At 38.0% G+C, this 19,848-nt stretch overlaps 1 gene segment (V, D, J or C) and 1 further gene; both read left to right on the top strand.

Annotated features, from left to right (window-relative positions):
- The window catches only part of Igh (immunoglobulin heavy chain complex), a 2,751,187-nt gene that overhangs the window by 1,823,813 nt on the left and 907,526 nt on the right, over nt 1–19,848 (top strand).
- Ighv14-4 (immunoglobulin heavy variable 14-4) lies at nt 9,275–9,704 on the top strand. The segment is given in 2 exon segments: nt 9,275–9,320; nt 9,400–9,704. Coding segments are annotated over 2 exon segments (351 nt in total).

The following is a 19,848-nucleotide window of genomic DNA, read 5'->3' as shown; positions in this document are numbered from 1 at the left end:
TCAAGTGTAACACAATACCTGTATTTTATGGCTTATATGCATATCATGCAAGTCCATTTGGACATCATTCAAGTTGATACTCTCATGTTCTCACCATGTATCTGCAAATTCATGATGTCTTCATTTTTAATAGCTGAGTCATATTCCATTTTGTAGTTGTACTAACTTTTCTTTGCCCATTCTTCAATTGAGGGACATCTAGTGTGTTTCTATTTACTATTTATTACAAATATAGCTGCTGGGAACAAAGTTGACCAAGTATCTTTGTGCAGTGTTGGAGTATATTTTAGGTACACCCCCAGGAATCATATAGTTGGGTCTTGAGGTAGAACTATGCCCAGTATTCTGAGAAACCACCAAATTAGTTTCAAAAGTGGTTGTAGAGGTATGCACTCCCATTAGAAATGAAGAAATGTTCTCCTTATTCCACATCCTTGTGGGCATATGCTATCTCTTGAGTTTTTTTTTTTGATCTTAATAATTCTGATAACTGTAAGATATAACTTCAAGATGTTTTGAATTGCATTTCCCTGATAATTAAGGACATTGAACATTCTTCAGTGCTCCTTGCCCACTTGAGATTCTTATCTTGAGAATGCTTAATTCTGTATCCTATTTTTAATTGTGTTATTTGGAATGCTGTTGACTAACTTCTTGAATTCTTTTCAAAGTTTACATATTAGCCCTCTGTCAGATTTAGGACTAGTGAAGATCCTTTCCTGATCTCTCAGCTACCAATTTGTCCTATTGTCAGTGTCCTTTGCCTTACAAAAGCTTTACAGTTTCATGAGGTCCCACTTATCAATTTTTGATCTTAGACCCTGAGCCACTGGTATTCTCTTGAGGAAATTGTCTCCTGTACCAATAAGTTCAAGGGTATTTCCCAATTTCTCTTGTAGAGATATCATATGTGTGGTTTATGTTGTAGTCCTTGATCCACCTGAATTTCAGTTTCGTTCAGGGTGATAAGTACTGATCTACATTCTTCTACATATAGACAACCAGTTAGTCCAGTACCATTTGTTGAAGATGCTTTCATTTTTCCATTGTATGTTTTTGGCTTCACATTCAACATTCACAAACATTCATTCTTTATCAATGATTATTTCCAATATTTTGTAGGTTTGGTTTTGGGTCTTCGATCAGATTCCATTGATCAACGTTTCTGTTTCTATACTAGTTTCATGCAATTTTTTATCTCCATAGCTCTGTAGTACAGCTTGAGGTGAGGAATGATGATACTTTTATTTATTATTTATTTATTTTTTATATTAATTTCTTTTATTATTCATTATTATTTTGGCTTTTCTGGGGTTTCTGTTTTTCCATATGAATCTGAGAATTGTTCTTTCAAGGTCTGTAAAAAATATTGTGTTAAAATTTTGTTGAGGAGTACATTGAATCTGTTCATTGCTTTTCGTAAGAAGGACATTTCCATTACGTTAATCCTGTTGATCCAGAAGCAGGGGAGAACTTTCCATTTTCTGATATCTTGTTAACTTTTTTTGTTAGCGTCTTGACATTCTTATCATAGAGGTCTTTCAATTCCTTGGTTATTTTATATGAGTTTTTGCTATTTTAAAGGGACTTGTTGACATAATTTATTTTCTAGGCCAATTAGTTCATTTTCATCAGCACTAAGCTACATACTTAGAACAAATTTCTTTAATTTAATATCTGCATTCAACATTCACAATGTTTGTTACTTCTCATAAAATTATCAACAGTGTACGTAGCAGTACTCTGGCTATGTTATGGGTTCTTATTTCTTTTTCCCTTTTCTGTCCCTCTTTTTTTTCACCTTTCAATTCCCATAAGACTAGATAGGATAGAATATAGGTTAGAGGCAAGAGAGGGCAATGTTATATTTAGACTACTTCCTGCTAAATTGGGTTGTTGAGTTCCTTTGGGCAAGTTTGATCTTTACTCTAAAGAGATTTAATTTCTTCTTGTTTCTTCTTTGTCTATTAATTCTTAATAAACCACAAAACCACAGCAATGAACCAACCAGTCCCCCACCCCCCAAAAAATGACCAACATTGACCAATCTCATCTTTCAGGGATCTAGCATGTATACACCCTCTGAAAAGTTCCCATAATTCCAAACAAATGTCACACAAATGCAGAAACTGTCTGCCCCTGGCAAAACCATGCCTCTTCTAGAGGACAGGCAAACCATGGATAGCACTAGGGGACAATCTGAAGCAATCTTGTATCCCACAATGGAGAGTAAAACAAAAGCATATTCTTATAATAATAATTATGTATTTTATAAAGAAACTAAAATTCTCAATAAAAGCATATTATAATATTCACTGTGGAGCACAGAAAGCAGAAAGAAGTATATCAATGGTCAAAAAATAGTAAAGTAAGAAAGTGAATTATACCACAAATGTACAATAAATACTACATATTTCTCTAATTCTTTAACAATTCTTAGTATGTTTATTCAACTGATTTATATATTCATATGACTAACGATTTCAATTCAGAGGTTACAAGGATGCAGAAGTGGAAAATGCAAACAAGGCCTCCCAATGTTCATGAAAATTAGACCAGCCCTGGTCTGACAATTCTGACAGAGAACACAAGTCATGGATTCCCAGGCCTTCCCATTCAGTATACTACTGAACACAGACCACTCAGCATAGTGTTCGATCTGAGGTTAGATTTACTTCATGATAATTATAATTTTTAATTAAAAAGTTTTTGAAATTTTCTTACCTGAATACTGTACACATCAATATCTCCACTGAAATCCCTCTTTTATCTATTGATCACTTACTCTCAAATCGAGACCTCCTCAAATTTTTTCCATTAACTTATTTATTTGTTCATTTTACTCCCAGATTGCTGTTTCACTGAATAAGTTCTCACCCCCACCCCCAAGACTTTCCCCCATGGACCCTCCTCTTCACTTCTGAGAGGGTGGATCCCACAAATGCCAGACTAAAGAACAGGTTCCACAGAAAAGCAACAGCTTTAGTGACGGCCCCTGCTTAGGTTCATTGAGTCACAAGGTAGTTCAAGAAATTCCTAGTTATAGGACAAAAAGCTTATGAATAAATATAGTTTTTCTGTCATTATTCAGGAACTGGGGCAGGCAGAGAAAGGCCCTGGGTCACACAAGAATAACCCTGCTGCAGGAGGAATGCAAGTTAGCAGGTGGTACTGACTGTACACCCAGATAAAAACATGAAGAGCACATTTAGACAAGTGAGCTTCCAGACTCCTTCAGGATTTCCTCCCCTCACTGAACCACAAGTAACACAATTTACCAGTGAAGCCCTCAAGAGACTATGCTCTAATAAGTTGTAATGTTTTTATCCTGAAAGACCCAAACCAGATGTGACTACAGATCACTAACTTTTTACAGTTGAAACTAAATCACTCTCCTGGGACTGTCACAGAAATAGAATGGCACAATCTACAGTCCCAGCTTGATAACAAAAACACATTTTCTCTCACAATGGAATAAATTCCTCAATTGAAAAACTAAGAAGCAACATTGTTTCTTTTAAGGAGAAATGGGCAGATATTTCAACAACGGAATCTTAAACTTAAATGACAGCTACTATGGAAGTATTGTGTCCTCAGGTAGAATATGGGGAAATTGCATTGTAACATGGTCTGAGATTCATGATGAAGAAGACTCTCCAAACCTTTTTGATCATACATATGGTGCCTTTGCTTACTTTTAAGACACAAAATAGTGACTTGACTCCTAAGGTTGTTAATTCAAATATACCCTACAAAATATGTTTAGACAATAGATATATAGATATAGATGATATAGATAGAGAAAGAAATACATAGAAATACACACACAGATATGTATATGTATATGTGTATGTGTATGTGTATGTGTATGTGTATGTGTATGTGTATGTGTATGTGTATATGTATATGCATATGCATATGTATATGTATATATGTATATATATACATATAGAGAGAGAATTTCTAGGTTATTTTATTAATATTAAAATATATTTAAAATATTAATTCTACCATTACTCAGGATTAATTTCAAGTAGTATACCATGGTACACTACTGGGTTATAACATTAAATATTAATTTATATATACATTTAACATAATTTTCCCTTATGTGAATTCTCTAAAAAATCTATGAATATTTTATTACTGTCTTATTTTATTTTATTACTGAAGTAGGAAAAGTAAGCAGAGGGGTACTATGGACAAAAAGGCAGGGTTTTTTTTATATTTTATCCAATTAAATGATATTTTAATACTGTAATTGCCCCAAATTCCTTCAATTTACATCTGGTATCTGCACTAATAACTGGTATCTTTAAAGTTTTCACTCCAGAACTCCTTATTGAGTAGGAAGTCTGGCAAATAAAGTCTTCCTGAACTTACAAAAAGCAAACCAACCCTGATCTTGCAGTTCTGGCAGAGACTCTCAGATGTGGATTCTCGGGCCTAGCTATTCACTGATCAGCACTGGACACAGACTGTTTACCTTGGAGTTGGTGCTCAGCTTGAGTTTCCTTATTGTTCTTTTAAAGAAGAATAAGAGATAATGAGTGTGGGAGAGGACATGAGTGGAAGGGAGTTTGGACTACAGGGTCTGATCCTCATTTACAAAGCAAAGATTTTAATAAATTGATAATAAGTTCATCATAGAGTGACCCCCCCATCTGGTATGGGAGCTGCCTTCTCAACTGGAGATTCCCAGAGATCCTTCCCAGATATTTCAGTCTGTTAGACCTATGATTTCATTGTTTACATAAAGGATTCTGGTTTTGGTATTGATCTAAATAAATTGATATTTACCACAGGACCAAATTTCATAAAATCACCTACTTGCATCTATAAGGACAGAAATGTGCATTTCATGGCCACTGGAAGTAGATGTGAAGAAATACAAGTATCCTGGAGAGACATTTCTGTGAGGAGGCTCATGTGAACTTCCAGACTAGTACAGTGTTCATCATTGGGGCTGGAGAAAGGTGGAGGAGAGAAATGGAACTTGTCCTATTTTAATTTAGGTCCTATTCCTATGGTAAATAACACAATCAAAAACAGCATAGTTTTGCTTGCCTTACCTGTCCCTATCACATATCCCATTCCTGCAGTGTAAAGTCAAGGCTGGGACTAAAGGCAGGAACCTCAAGGCATGAACTAATGCAGAGATCAGAGAGGAATTCTGGTTACTGGCTTGTTCTGCATGGTTCACTCAGCCTGCTTTTTAATATAAAATAGGACCATTTTTTTCGCCTATGGAAGTGTCCACAATGTGCTAGTCCCTAAAACATCAACTGATAATAAAAACAAATTAACAATCTTAACAATTAACCCAATCATCCATTTTAGCTGCTTAGAAAATTTTTAGAAAAGCAGTCATATTTCTAAATTGGAGTGACACTGGGTATATCAACTACACTTCAGAGAAGGACCCTATGATCAGGAAAAGTTTGACAGCAAGCCATGGACTTCATGGTATTTTTTTGTATTTGTTTTGTTTCTGTCTTTCTTTCAAGTGTGAGAAAGAATATGAAAGTGAAAGTAGGTTTGTAGGAAGATGGTAAAACATCTGGGATGAATTAGGAAAAAAAAGGATTTTTAATTAAATTCATTTAAAAATAAAAAAACACAAACTAATGAGTGTAAGTCACCAATATGATAAATTCACTAATTATATTCATGTATTATACTGAAGTAAAATTGTGAGAAGATATATTAGAAATCAGCAATGTATTTCCACACTATCACCATTATTTGATATTCTATTTCAAACATCATACATTGGCAAATAACAATGTTGTATATCAAAGTCATTATCTTAGTTTTAATTTATGAACATAGTATGGAAACCGAAAAACAAGCAATTAACATTCTGATTTTTTTTTGGTTCAAATATTTAACATATATTTATTAAATAGGGGGAGCTGGCAGAAGGGCTGGAAGAGCTGAGGGGGATTTCAACCTCATTGGAAAAACAACATAGTATGGTCTGACCACTCAGTTCTCTCAAAGCCTAGACCCCCAACCAAGGTGTGTACCTAGAGGGATCCATGGCTCCAGATACATATGTAACAGAAGATGGCCTTATCTGACCACTACAGGAGGGGAGGCCCTTGGTCCCAGGAGGTTTGATGCTCCTGAGTAGGGGTATGCTGGAGCAGTGTGGCAGGAGAATGTAGTTCAGTAGGGGAGCACTCTCATAGAGACAAAAGGGGGCAGTGGCAGAGAGGTATACCATAGAAGTGGTATAACATGGGATGAGGGATGGTGGAGGGGGTGACTAGGAAGTGGGATATTATTTGAGATGTAAACAAATGGAATAATTAATAAAAATAATTTTAAAATGTAAAACCCACCTGTATAATCTGTGCTGTAAATCGGGGACTTGCTCTTTCGCTATTACCTCCCCTTTCCAACTCAGCCTCTGATAATCTGAACAACCTCTCCATTCCTGGATTTCCAGCTTTCCATACTACAGTAACGCGTGCAGTTCAGATAGCATTTTTCTTCATGTACCTGGGTTTTTCTCAATAAGGGTAAGGTACTCAGGGCCATCCATATTCTCCCACAGGACACCATTTTCTTCACTGCAAGACCATGTAACAGTATGTTGATAAATATTCATTTTTTATAGATTTTTCTTCCAAAAATACTGTGATTAGTTTCTCAACCTTATTATTGAACCTTTGAATATTATATATGTGTATACAGTGTAGTTTTTTAGACTTATTTATTTTATGTATATGAGTACACATTGTAGCTGTACAGAGAGTTTTGAGCCTTCATATGGTTGTTGGGAATAGAATTTAGGATCTCTGCTCACTCTGATCAACCCAGCTCACTCAGTCCCTGCTCGCTCTGGCCCATAGATTTATTTATTATTATAAATAAGTACACTGTAGCTGTCTTCAGAAACACCAGAAGAGGGCTTCAGATCTCATTATGGGTGGTTGTGAGCCACCCATGTGGTTGCTAGGATTTGAACTCAGAACCTTTGGAGGAGCAGTCAGTGCTCTTACCCATTGAGCCATCTCACCAGCCCCAGTGTGAGTGTGTGTGTGTATGTGCGTGTGCGCGCGTGCGCGCGTGCGTGTGCGTGTGTGTGTGTGTGTGTGTGTGTGTGTGTGTGTGTGTGTGTTTGTTTTATCATATTCAAAAGTTACACTTTTGAATCTCACTAACTTCTGGAGTCCCACAACCCAACTTCATAATGAGGTAAATTTCTTATTTTATATCCTGTGAATAATCTTTCAATGGTTATGCCTGGTGGTGTAGACATGTCACTGACACATATTGCTGACTCTTAAATATAGCCCAGTGGTTGTATTGGAGATGATATGGTGATGCTAATGTTGTTTGTTGTAGAGTATGCACAACAATGTGATCATTCTTATCTATACTCAACCAACAAATTTTCCTTATATTAACAAAATTATCACCTCTTAACATCTTTTTCTGACCACCTAGCCAGAGACTTGTAATAAACGTATCTTTGGTGTTTAATATATATTTTGGGGATGATTTAAGAATTGGAATTTTATTTAAATATCTTTGAAAATACAGAAGCATTGTTTTAAAATTTTTTTCTTTTTGTTTTGTTTTTTTCTTCTCCTGTGACTGAGTTGTGTTCCCTATATATTTGAATGTAGACTCATAATCATATTTATGCTATAAACATTTTCAAATATCTAATATCAAGTGCTAAGCCCAATAGTCAAGTACATGAAACACTAAGCAGATATGTCTATGCGTATATGTGTATGCATGTATATATCCATATGTGTAGTAATCATAAATATGGAAAAAGAAGATCAGAAAATTTGGTGGGAGAAATTTTAGTCATGAAAGGAAACTGCAAGGGATAAGAAAAATATTTTTAAGAACAAAACTAAGAACTTTATATATGTTTAGAATTTTTATTTAAAAAGTATATTGTACACTGGACATATTTTCTCCATTACATCAACATATCCTTTCTTTATCCATATCATTCCCATTTGGCCATTTATTTCAAGTTGACAGTTTAACTTCCATTTTATTTCATATTTACATACATAACTGTTTCTAACTGTACAATATCTAAGGTCCACAAGTGAGCGAATCATACAATATTGGTGTTTCTATAAAGCTCTTAATTTACTTTAAGAAATTAGAGATCTATAGAGCTCCCTGGGACTAAACCAATTAAAGAAAACACATGGTGGGACTTGTGTCTCTAGCTGCATATGTAAGAGAGGATTTCCTAGTTGGCTATTAATAGGAGGAGAGGCCCTTAGTCTTGTGACAATTCTATGCCACAGTACAGGGGAATGCCAGGGACAGGAAGTGGGTGGGTTGGAGAGCAGGGTTAGGGAGGGGGGATAAGGGATTTTCAGAGAGGAAATTAGGAAAGGGATAGCATTTGAAATGTAAATGAAGAAAATATCTAATAAAAATATATATAAAAAAGAAAGAAAGTTGAGATCCCTATTCTTTATAAAAGAACACATTCTGCTTTATTGTATGTATAGCATATTTAGTTTATTCAATCATTTGTTCACAGTCATGTTGTTTGGTTCAGAAGTTTAGTTCTTATTGAAAATGCTGAATAAATAACCATTTGCATGCACATATTTCTGAGGCCTGTTCAATTGATCTCACTTGTGTAATATTTTAGTATGCAACCTTGTGGAAAGACCACTATTAATTTCAAGAATATGAAAAAATGTCAAAAAAAAGGATGCTGGGCAATGGTGGCCCATGCCTTTAGTCCCATCAATTGGGAGGCAGAGGCAGGCAAATTTCTGAGTTCAAGGCCATTCTGGTCTACAGAGTGAGTTCCAGAACAGCAATGGCTACACAGAGAAACCTTGTCTCAAAAAACAAACAAAAAATAAAAATAAAAAGATTGCAAACTCTCATAAATAAGTTTTTAAAATTTCCAGTAACCATTATCCTCATTGCGACTACCACTAAAACATTTTGTCACCAAGACAAGTATTATGTCTCAGGCTAGGATTCGATTTTAAAATTGTGAGATTGGCTTTGATGTTATCTAAGAGATGTGTACATCTCTCAGGGAAAGTTGCTCAGACAGAATTAGGATTTGGACCCCAGCATCCTGTTGACTGACCCATGTACACTCTACTTCATTCTTCTTCAGCTAGAACATCCTTATGTAAGAACGATCCTGCCACATGAATATGTAAATCATGAGACTGTGATTATAAATACATGCATATCCACACCAAACAACATATGAACACTGTTTTCTCTACAGTCACTGAATCTCAATGTCCTTACAATGAAATGCAGCTGGGTCATCTTCTTCCTGATGGCAGTGGTTATAGGTAAGGGGCTCCCAAGTCCCAAACTTGAGGGGCCACACACTCTGTGACAGTGGCAATCACTTTGTCTTTCTTTCTACAGGGGTCAATTCAGAGGTTCAGCTGCAGCAGTCTGGGGCTGAGCTTGTGAGGCCAGGGGCCTCAGTCAAGTTGTCCTGCACAGCTTCTGGCTTTAACATTAAAGACGACTATATGCACTGGGTGAAGCAGAGGCCTGAACAGGGCCTGGAGTGGATTGGATGGATTGATCCTGAGAATGGTGATACTGAATATGCCTCGAAGTTCCAGGGCAAGGCCACTATAACAGCAGACACATCCTCCAACACAGCCTACCTGCAGCTCAGCAGCCTGACATCTGAGGACACTGCCGTCTATTACTGTACTACACACAGTCTTGCAACCACATCCTGAGAGTGTCAGAAACCATAAAGTGCAGGAAGCTGCCTGGAACTGAGATGACAGACTATACTACCCTGAAGAAATAGCCATTTTGAGTGTCCCCATTTCTGCCTCCTCCTCAGTTATATATGGTATTTGTCAACTTTTCAAGTGTGTCTCCAAATAAAATGAGGCTGATCTGAGATTCCCCTAGAGTACACTATATTTTGACCAGTTCTTTAGTAGTGAACGTCTTCACTGGCGTGTTATTAATTAATAAAAGATAAAGATTATACTTTTGCAAAATATTATGTTAATATATATCCCTTGTTAATTGTTGTTGAACTAGACACAAATAAAATATGTTATGAATAAGGCAAGTAAAACCCATATCAACAACATGTGGGCAAACAAAAACCTCTTTCATAGTCTTTTGATGTGTCTGAAACAAGAAAAGGCAGGTTTTTTAATAGTGTCGCAATAGATTTGGGGGTAGCTACTTTACTTCTATAGAATCTTCTGTTATACCTTTAACTAAAGGTATTAATATATATCTGAATATAAACTGTGCTTGGTAGTAGTCAAATCTCTTATTATTTCTGCATTAGGGACGCAGCTGCATGACATGTGGTGGAGAACTGAGTGTATGGAGTCTGCTGCTCTGGGAACAACTGGTCTCCTGCTTAGATAACACTGGGCCAGAGCAATGGGATACTTAGCTGGGAATGAAAGAGGTCTGATCTTGTGATCAGCAGCCCTGGTGTGCTATCCCCTTTCTTGGAACTGAATTATCTGTTTTACCAATACTCGCTCAACATTGACTTGAACAGTAAAAAAAAAAAAAATCACATTTTACAGGTATATTAGAGGAAGGTTTACTGTAATAAGAAGGAATGGCACGTTTTAATATATGTTGTTTTCAAATATGGCCTTTTTCCTCGACAACGGAATCATATAGAAAGACACATGAATATTGGCATAACTGAGCCTCATGTTTCACAATTTTGAATGGTTTTATCAACTCATCAATAATATTAGAAGTATTACCAACCATACAATAATTTTTTTACAGTTAAACTTGAATTTTCTTTAGCTGATGAAATGGGACAAGGTGGAAACAGGTTTGATTTTTCTATTTTCCTAAATACAACTTCTTACTGATTGTCTTGGTCAGGGTTTCTATTCCTGCACGAACATAATGACCAAGAAGCCAGTTGGGGAGTAAAGGGTTTATTCAGCTTACTCTTCCAAACTGCTGTTCATCACCAAAGAAAGTCAAGACCGGAACTCAAACAGGTCAGGAAGCAGGAGCTGATGCAGAAGCCATGGAGGAATGTTCTTTCTTTTTTTTTTTTTTAGTGTAAAATAAGTAATATGTTTATTTATTTTCTTTCTTTTAAGAAATGATGAAACTAATATATTATATAATTTTTATATATTTTTATTAGGTATTTATTTCCTTTACATTCCCAATGCTATCCCAAAAGTCCCCCACATGCTCCCCCACCCACTCCTCCACCCACCCACTCCCACTTCTTAGCCCTGGCGTTCCCCTGTACTGAGGCATATAAAGTTTGCATGACCAATGGGCCTCTCTTTCCACTGATGGCTGACTAGGCCATCTTCTGATACATATGCAGCTAGAGACACAAGCTCAAGGGGGCACTGGTTAGTTCATATTGTTATTCCACTTATAGGTCCCTTTAGCTCCTTTTACTTTCTCTAGTTCCTCCATTGGGGACCCTGTGATCCATCCAATAGCTGACTGTGAGCATCCACTTTTGTGTTTGCTAGGCCCCAGCATAGTCTCACAAGAGACAGCTATATCTGGGTCCTTTCAGCAAAATCTTGCTAGTGTATGCAATGGTGTCAGCGTTTGGATGCTGATTATGGGATGGATTCCGGATATGGCAGTCTCTAGATGGTTCATCCTTTCATCTCAGCTCCAAATTTTGTCTCTGTAAATCCTTCCATGGGTGTTTTGTTCCCAATTCTAAGAAGGGGAAAAGTGTCCATACTTTGGTCTTCGTTCTTGTTGAGTTTCATGTGTTTAGCAAATTGTATCTTATATCTTGGGTATTCTAAGTTTCTGGGCTAATGTCCACTTACTTATTAGTGAGTACATATTGTGTGAGTTCTTTTGTGATTGGGTTAACTCACTCAGGATGATGCCCTCCAGGTCCATCCATTTGCCTAGGAATTTCATAAATTCATTCTTTTTAATAGCTGAGTAGTACTCCATTGTGTAAATGTACCACATTTTCTGTATCCATTCCTCTGTTGAGGGGCATCTAGGTTCTTTCCAGCTTCTGGCTATTATAAATAAGGCTGCTATTCTTGGAAAGATTAGGAATCCAAGGCCCATACCTAAACATGATAAAAGCAATCTACAGCAAACCAGTAGCCAACATCAAAGTAAATGGTGAGAAGCTGGAAGCAATCCCACTAAAATCAGGGACTAGAAAAGGCTGCCACTTTCTCCCTACCTATTCAACACAGTAGTTGAAGTCCTAGTCAGAGCAATTCGACAACAAAAGGAGATCAAGGGGATACAAATTGGAAAGGAAGAAGTCAAAATGTCACTTTTTGCAGATGATATGATAGTATATATAAGTGACCCTAAAATTCCATCAGAGAACTCCTAAACCTGATAAACAGCTTCAGTGAAGTAGCTGGATGTAAAATTAACTCAAACAAGTCAATGGCCTTTCTCTGCACAAAGGATAAACAGGCTGAGAAATTAGGGAAACTTTTACTCTGAAGGACTGTATATCTTTGTCAGTGAGGTACATTTCCTATGTGTAGTGAAGTGCTGGGTTCTGTTTGCTTATCTACCTTATCCTATGTCTTCTTATTGAGGAAATGATTCCATTGATGCTAAGAGATACTGAAGAATAGTGATTGTTACTTGCTGTTATTTTTGTTTCTTGGTTTTTATGTCTTGGTTTCTGTTGCTTTTGCTCTTATGCTTGCCTCCTGCCCCAGACTGAAGTGTGAACACTATGCCCCTCCTTAGAAGTGGGAGCAAAACACCCTTGGAAGGAGTTACAGAGACAAAGTTTGGAGTTGAGATAAAAGGATGGACCATGTAGACACTACCATATCCGGGGATCCATCCCATAATCAGCTTCCAAATGCTGACACCATTGCATACACTAGCAAGATTATGCTGAAAGGACCCTGATATAGTTGTCTCTTGTCAGAGTATGCCTGGGCCTAGCAAACATAGAAGTGGATGCTCACAGTCGGCTATTGGATGGATCACATGGCCCCCAATGAAGGAGCTAGAGAAAGTACCAAAGAAGCTAAAGGGATCTGCAACCCTATAGGTGGAACAACATTATGAACTAACCAGTACCCCGGAGCTCTTGACTCTAGCTGCATATGCATCAAAAGATGGCCTAGTCGGCCATCACTGGAAAGAGAGGCCCATTGGACACGCAAACTTTATATGCCCCAGTACAGGGGAACGCCAGGGCCATAAAAGGGGAGTGGGTGGGTAGGGGAGAGGGGGTGGGTGGCTATGGGGGACTTTTGGTATAGCATTGCAAATGTAAATGAGCGAAATACCTAATAAAAAATGAATATCTCTAGTGCTACCTGTCCTCACTATCTGACTGGAGCCTGACCTTCCTGTAATCCTGGTTCTGTCAGAACTCCTCATAGTCCAGCACTTTCTGTGATCCTGTGACTTTTGGCTTCCTGTGATCTGAGATTCTGGCTGTGTCAAAGTTCCTGGGAGTCAAGCTGCCTCTGGTACCCTGAGATCCTTGTGTGATCAAGATCCTGGCATCCTGGGATCCTGGGATCCTGGCTGTGTTAGAGTGCCTGGGATTCTAGCTCCTCTGGGTGCTGTGGGACTGGCTGCAGGGTTCGTGCACAAGGTAAACCCATGCAGACCATAAAGATCCTGGGCCATTGGTCAGGTGTGATTCATGCATCCCTGGGTCCTGCTGGTCCAAGTTACTTCCAGTGGTGTTGGAGCAGATGTATCATACTCACCCAGATCCTAAAATCCTGGGTGTGCTGGAGTGCCTCCTCTAGAATCTGTGGGAGTGGCTTGATCAACAAAGTCTTAAAGAACTCCGGAGTTTTTTGTCTGATGCTCAGAAAGAAACCTAAGAGAGAATTAACATGAAGAACTTTATTGCAAGGACATATAAAAGATTTGATATTAACTAGTTTGGAGCAGGGAAGTTGTTTGAACTCTGGAAATTTCTGTAGATGATAGACTGATGATAAGTAATGTTGGGGGAGGGGATGTTCATGCCTTTGGTTACCAGTGTCAGTGGGCAGCCACTCATCTATTCCTTACTGAAGCCACAAACTAATCTTATGGGTGGTGAGAATTGTTTTCTAATGGTTTGTTAGTCAAAGGGTTTCATTTCATATATAGTTGCCATAATGCCTATTATTCCTGTAGTGGGATGGCTCTCAATCCCATTCTCTCTTAACTCGTTTTTGAGATCATTATCTATAATAAAGGAGGGCTTCATGAGCAGGATTTTGTTATACTTCACTAATGACTGCAAATATTGCTGCATAAAAAGTTTTTTTAAGTATTTTGATGGATGTGTATCGCATGATCCATTAACATTGATCAGTGAATCATTCAGAATAGATGCAAGAGATTCAATAGCAAGACAGATTTCTGATATTTTCTTTTCTTTAATTGCGTGTATCACTAGCTCAACCTTATTCCAGGGTATTTAAGGATTTAGTATAATTGGTCTTATAACCAGAACACTCATTCATTAACTTTTGCCCAAGATCTTGAATGATATCCATTGTCAGGACACCATGGATATTTCTTGGTAATAACCAAGAGTTGATGAGTTTATCCTAATTGCACTTTGGCTCCAATTCATTTAAGTAACTTTTGTTTCTTCGGTGCAGGTACAGAAACGTCAGGAAAAGAAGAATTCCTCAGAATGAGAGCAATTTAGAGCAAAATTGAGAAGTTACTTTCATATTCTTTAACCAAAGGCAAGCTCAGATTTGAATTCTCTAGTCTCTGTCTTATTCTCCCTGTGTCTTTTTAGCCTATCAGTCTCTTGTATGAGTTTGAGTCTCTGGAGTCTCTGTCTCTTCCTCTCTCTTCCTCTCTCTCTCTCTCTCTCTCTCTCTCTCTCTCTCTCTGTGTGTGTGTGTGTGTGTGTGTGTGTGTGTGTGTGTGTGTGTGTGCTCACGCGAGTGAATTACCCTTAACAAAGAACTGCACCTGTATGCATTGAATAACAAACATAGAAAATATCCCATGGAAAAGAAATAAGAGAAATTTACAGATATCTTTAACAAAGATTTATAAGGTTTTTGAAACCTATATTTTGTGTTTTCAGCAAATGATTATAATAACACAAATACTTATGTATTAGTCAAATTGGGAGCATTGTAGAACACATAACTTCAGAGTTGTGTATTTTTTTGCTCACAAAAGTTGATTATTTTGGAATCTCAGACAAAGTAAGGTTGTGCATAATAAAAGATGTTAAGTATTAGTATTTGCTATTCACAAAAAGATAAACTCAGCTATTTTCTGTTTGTCTGAAGCACTTTTGAACTGCAAAACCTTTGATACCAGAAGTTCCCTGAGAGGAGACATTCTTTATATTCTTTAAATTGGAGGTATAGGGCTGATAATAAAAATAAAATCTGTTCAGTTTCTATTTTGTAATTGTGACTGAACTTATATCCCTGGACATATAATGAAAGATTAAACATGTGATCTATATTTCTTAGATAATCATCAGTCTGTTTTTGTTCTATGAAACCTGTAGAAAGAGAGAGAGAGAGAGAGAGAGAGAGAGAGAGAGAGAGAAAGGAAGGAAGGAAGAAAGAAAAAAATAAAGAAAGAATGAAAGAAAGAAAGAAAGAAAGAAAGAAAGAAAGAAAGAAAGAAAGAAAGAAAGAAAGAAAGAAAGAAAGAAGGAAAGAAATGAAGGAAGGAAGGAAGGAAGGAAAGAAGGAAGGAAGAAAGGAAGAAAGAAAGAGAGAGAGAAAGAGAGAGAGAAAGAAAGAAAGAAAGAAAGAAAGAAAGAAAGAAAGAAAGAAAGAAAGAAAGAAAGAAAGAAGAGAGGAAGGAAGAGAGAAAAGAGAAAGGAAAAAGGAAGCATCTTGTTGCCAGTCAGTCAGAGCTACAGAAGGAATCTGACTGTTAGAACTACAAGATTCCCTTTGACACAATAGAAATACTCACTCCTGCCTCCCCTCCCCAATTCCTCATCTGCTCTGGGGGGCACCTTGATAGCAAAGACCATCTGTCCCTCTTCTATGGAAGAACTCTGGGATTTAATTCATTAACAGGGACCCACAGAGGTAGGTCTACTTGGAGTGAGAAAAAGACTTCAGTGAAGTGCTTGGCAAGATCCCCGGGTAAGAAAAAGGCCAGGTAGAGAAGGATGAAAGGGGAAGAACTATAAACAAGTCACGGGCCATAAATAATCTATAGAAAAAGAGCTTTACTACACATAGTAAAAGCTACTTAAAGAAAAGGGCAATTAAAATCAGCACTTCCCAATTGACTACTCTCTTAAAATTTGTGTAGGAATGTAATAATACTTTTTTTTTTACAAACCAAATGAGTTTGGATATAGAAACCTGGAACAGAATAGGAAAGGATATTCATGTTTGGTATAAGAAGAGTGTACCTAGTAATATGCCTGTTGTGATTTCTTTTATTGGAGTATTTTTAGGAAAATTTAACATACTGCCAAGCCTCAAGACAAAGACAAATTTTCCATCCATTAGCAGGAAATGATCACAGAGAAGATACTGCATCATTTGATCATAAACCTAAAATCAAATCCTCCATTACACTTTCTGTTTCTTCTGAGGCTTTTCATATTGGGAATGATAAAGATCATGATGAAGTTGCCAGACTCCAGTGGATGTATAGGTTTCTTAGTCGGGGTTGCTATTCCTGCACAAACATCATGACCAAGAACCAAGTTGGGGAGGAAAGGGTTTATTCAGCTCACACATCCATACTGCTCTTCATCATCAAGGAAGTCAGGACTGAAACTCAAGCAGGTCTGAAAGCAGGAGCTGATGCAGAAGCCATGGAGGGATGTTCTTTATTGCCTGGCTTTCCTGGCTTGCTCAGCCTGCTCTCTTATAGAACCCAAGACTACCAGCCCAGAGATAGCACCACCCACAAGGGGCACTTCCCTCCTTGATCACTAATTGAGAAAATGCCTTACAGTTGGATCTCATGGAGGCATTTCCCCAACTGAAGCTCCTTTCTCTGTGATAACTCCAGCTGTGTCAAGTTGACACAAAACTAGCCAGTACAATTGACCCCTTGTCAACTTGACACACAAACACATCACTAGTAAGCCTCAACCCTTGCATTCTTATTCATCCCCAAGATCTAAATAACTTTAAAAGTTCCAAAGTCTTTACATGTTAAAAGTTCAATCCCTTTAAAATATCCAGTATCTTTAAAAATACAAAGTACTTTAAAATTCAAAGTCTCTTAACTGTGGGATCCACTAAAATATTTTCTTACTTCAAAAGGGAAAAAAATATCAGGGCATAGTCTCAATCAAAAGCAAAATTTAAACTCCAACTCTCCAATGTCTGGGATCCAACTCACGATCTTCTGGGCTCCTCCAAGGGCTTGGGTCACTTCTCCAGCCATTCCCTTTGTAGCACATACCTTGTCTTCTAGGCTCCAGCTGCCTGTACTCTACTGCTGCTGCTGTTCTTGGTGGTCAGATCATGGTACTAGCATCTCCAAAATGCTGCTGTCTTCCACTGTAACTTGGTTTTAACAATAGCCTCTCAAAGATTCTCTTCATGTTGCTAAGCCTCAACTCCTTTGCATGACCCCTTCAGTCCTAGGCCATCAATTGCAACTGAGGCTCCACCTTCACCAATGGCCTTCCATGGCCTCTTACACTGCCAAGCCTCAGCTTCTCTGTATGACCCCTTCATGCCTTTGAAACCAGTACCACCTGGGTGACTCTTACACATTACCAAGTCCCACTGTAGCATAAGGTACAACCTTGGTTATCTCTGGAACGCAACCTCTGTGCTCTCAAAAAACACTTCCCAGAAGATGTCACCTCAGTGATTCTGGTCTCTTTTTAATCACCACCAATTTCTTAGCTCCAGCTAACCAGCATCAATAGTCCCAGTAATGCAAAGTTTCTGCTTTTGTCGTTTTGGTATCTTGTTAATCACAGCTGGTTATTCAGCCCCAGATAACCAGAACCACAGAATCTTCACAATCAAAAATAGCAATGGCTCTGAAAAGAGTCTTTAATCTTCCCTCTGAAATTCACAAGCCATGCCTCCATCTTCTGCACTGTTCTCAACATTATCTTCCAAGCTCCTATATAACATTCAGCAGAGCTCTTAACACCAAATGGATCTTCTGGCCCAAAGTTCCAAAGTCCTTCCACAGTCCTCCCCAAAACATGGTCAGGCTGTCACAGGAATACCCCACTATGCTGGTACCAATTTGTCTTATTCAGGGTTTCTATTCCTGCACAAACATCATGACCAAGAAGCCAGTTGGGGAGGAAAGGGTTTATTCAGCTTATACTTCCATACTGCTGTTCATCACCAAGGAAGTCAGAACTAGAACTGAAGGAGGTCTGAAAGCAGGAGCTGATACAGAAGCCATGAAGGGATGTTCTTTACTGGCTTGCTTCCCTGGCTTGCTCAGCCTGTTCTCTTATAGAACCCAAGACTACCAGCCCAGAGATGGCACCAACCACAAGGGGGATTTCGCCCATTGATCACTAATTGAGAAAATGCCTTACAGCTGGATCTCATGGAGGCATTTCCCCAACTGAAGCTCCTTTCTCTATGATAACTCCACCTGTGTCAGTTTGACACAAAACTAGCCAGTACAGATGGGGGTGCCCAACCCACCTCAAATTTTTGACCCAGAATCATTCCTGTGTAAAAGAAAAGCAGGGACAAAAATGGAGCAGAGACTGAAGGAAAAACAATCCAGTGAGAGGCCCAATTTGGCATCAATCCCGTGGGCAGGCACCAAAACCGGTCAGTATTGCTGATGCTATGTTGTGCTTGCAGACAGGCACCTTGCACGGCTGTTGTCTCAGAGGAACTACAAGCAGCTGAGTGAGACAGATGTAAATATTTACAGCCAACCATTGAAGTGAGGTTAGGGACCTCTATGGAAGAATTTGGGATAGGAATGAAGGAGCTGAAAGGAATAGCCACTTGATAGAAAGACCAACCAGGACCCTTGGTAGTCCTGGAGACTAAACCTCCAAACGCTCAATCATTTCTACTTTAAATCCTTAGAATGAACACCTACACATGAGTAAATTTTAGTTAGTCATATCAAGAAAATGAGGGCAAAAAATGGGTATAAGAAATTAATTATCACCAGTCCAGCCTCTGTAAGAGTTATGACAGGCAATGCTGGTTAGGCTGCAAATATTCTGTTCTCTGAACTCAAAACCTCCTAGCTCAACTAATAAAAGTGTACCTTTCTCATCTTCAAATAGTTACTAAATAAGAGCCACTAGAAAAATATCATTATTTAACTTCAGTAATAATTATTTTTTTCCAAATGCTTTCCAAGATTCATGCTCCTTGCTGAGAAACTAAATTTCTATGTTTTTCTCTAGAGTGGTGATTAAATCATTAATCTGCTCCAGGTTCATGCTTGAAAAAGCACAAACGCAATTATAATGATTGCAAATTATACAGCCTAGTGAGGAGCTGGAAACACCCTTAGAGTTTTCATACAATTCTTAGCTTAAGAGGGATGTGAAGGCAATAAGAGAGCAACATTCCACAACAACATGAAGTCCTGAGGACTCAGAGTCATCAGGGCTCTGCCTCTCCAAGGCATACTCATTGTGATTGTGCTAAAGGTAGGTTTTATGCTGTGAGTTCTGAAGACATTCCTCTTGAACAGGCCTAAACACATATACAGTTATTTCAGTGGAACTTTTGACAAACAGTCAGATGATGAGTGTAATCAGGTTGTTGTCATGTTTGACTGGGGTGAAACATACCCCTTTGGGTAGTTGGATATGAGGAATTATCAAAAAAGGATAAAAAAATCTTGTAAAAAGTTGGTAGGAGAGGAACTAGGTTGACTATGGATATTTTAATGGGAACTGGAGACTGGATTCGTGCTAAAGACCAACTGACTCTTAGGAAGGAG

Source organism: Mus musculus, chromosome 12, assembly GCF_000001635.26.
Source record: "Mus musculus strain C57BL/6J chromosome 12, GRCm38.p6 C57BL/6J".
Taxonomy (NCBI): domain Eukaryota; kingdom Metazoa; phylum Chordata; class Mammalia; order Rodentia; family Muridae; genus Mus; species Mus musculus.
Note: the sequence above shows the minus strand (reverse complement) of the source record. Positions and strands in the feature narration are given on the sequence as shown.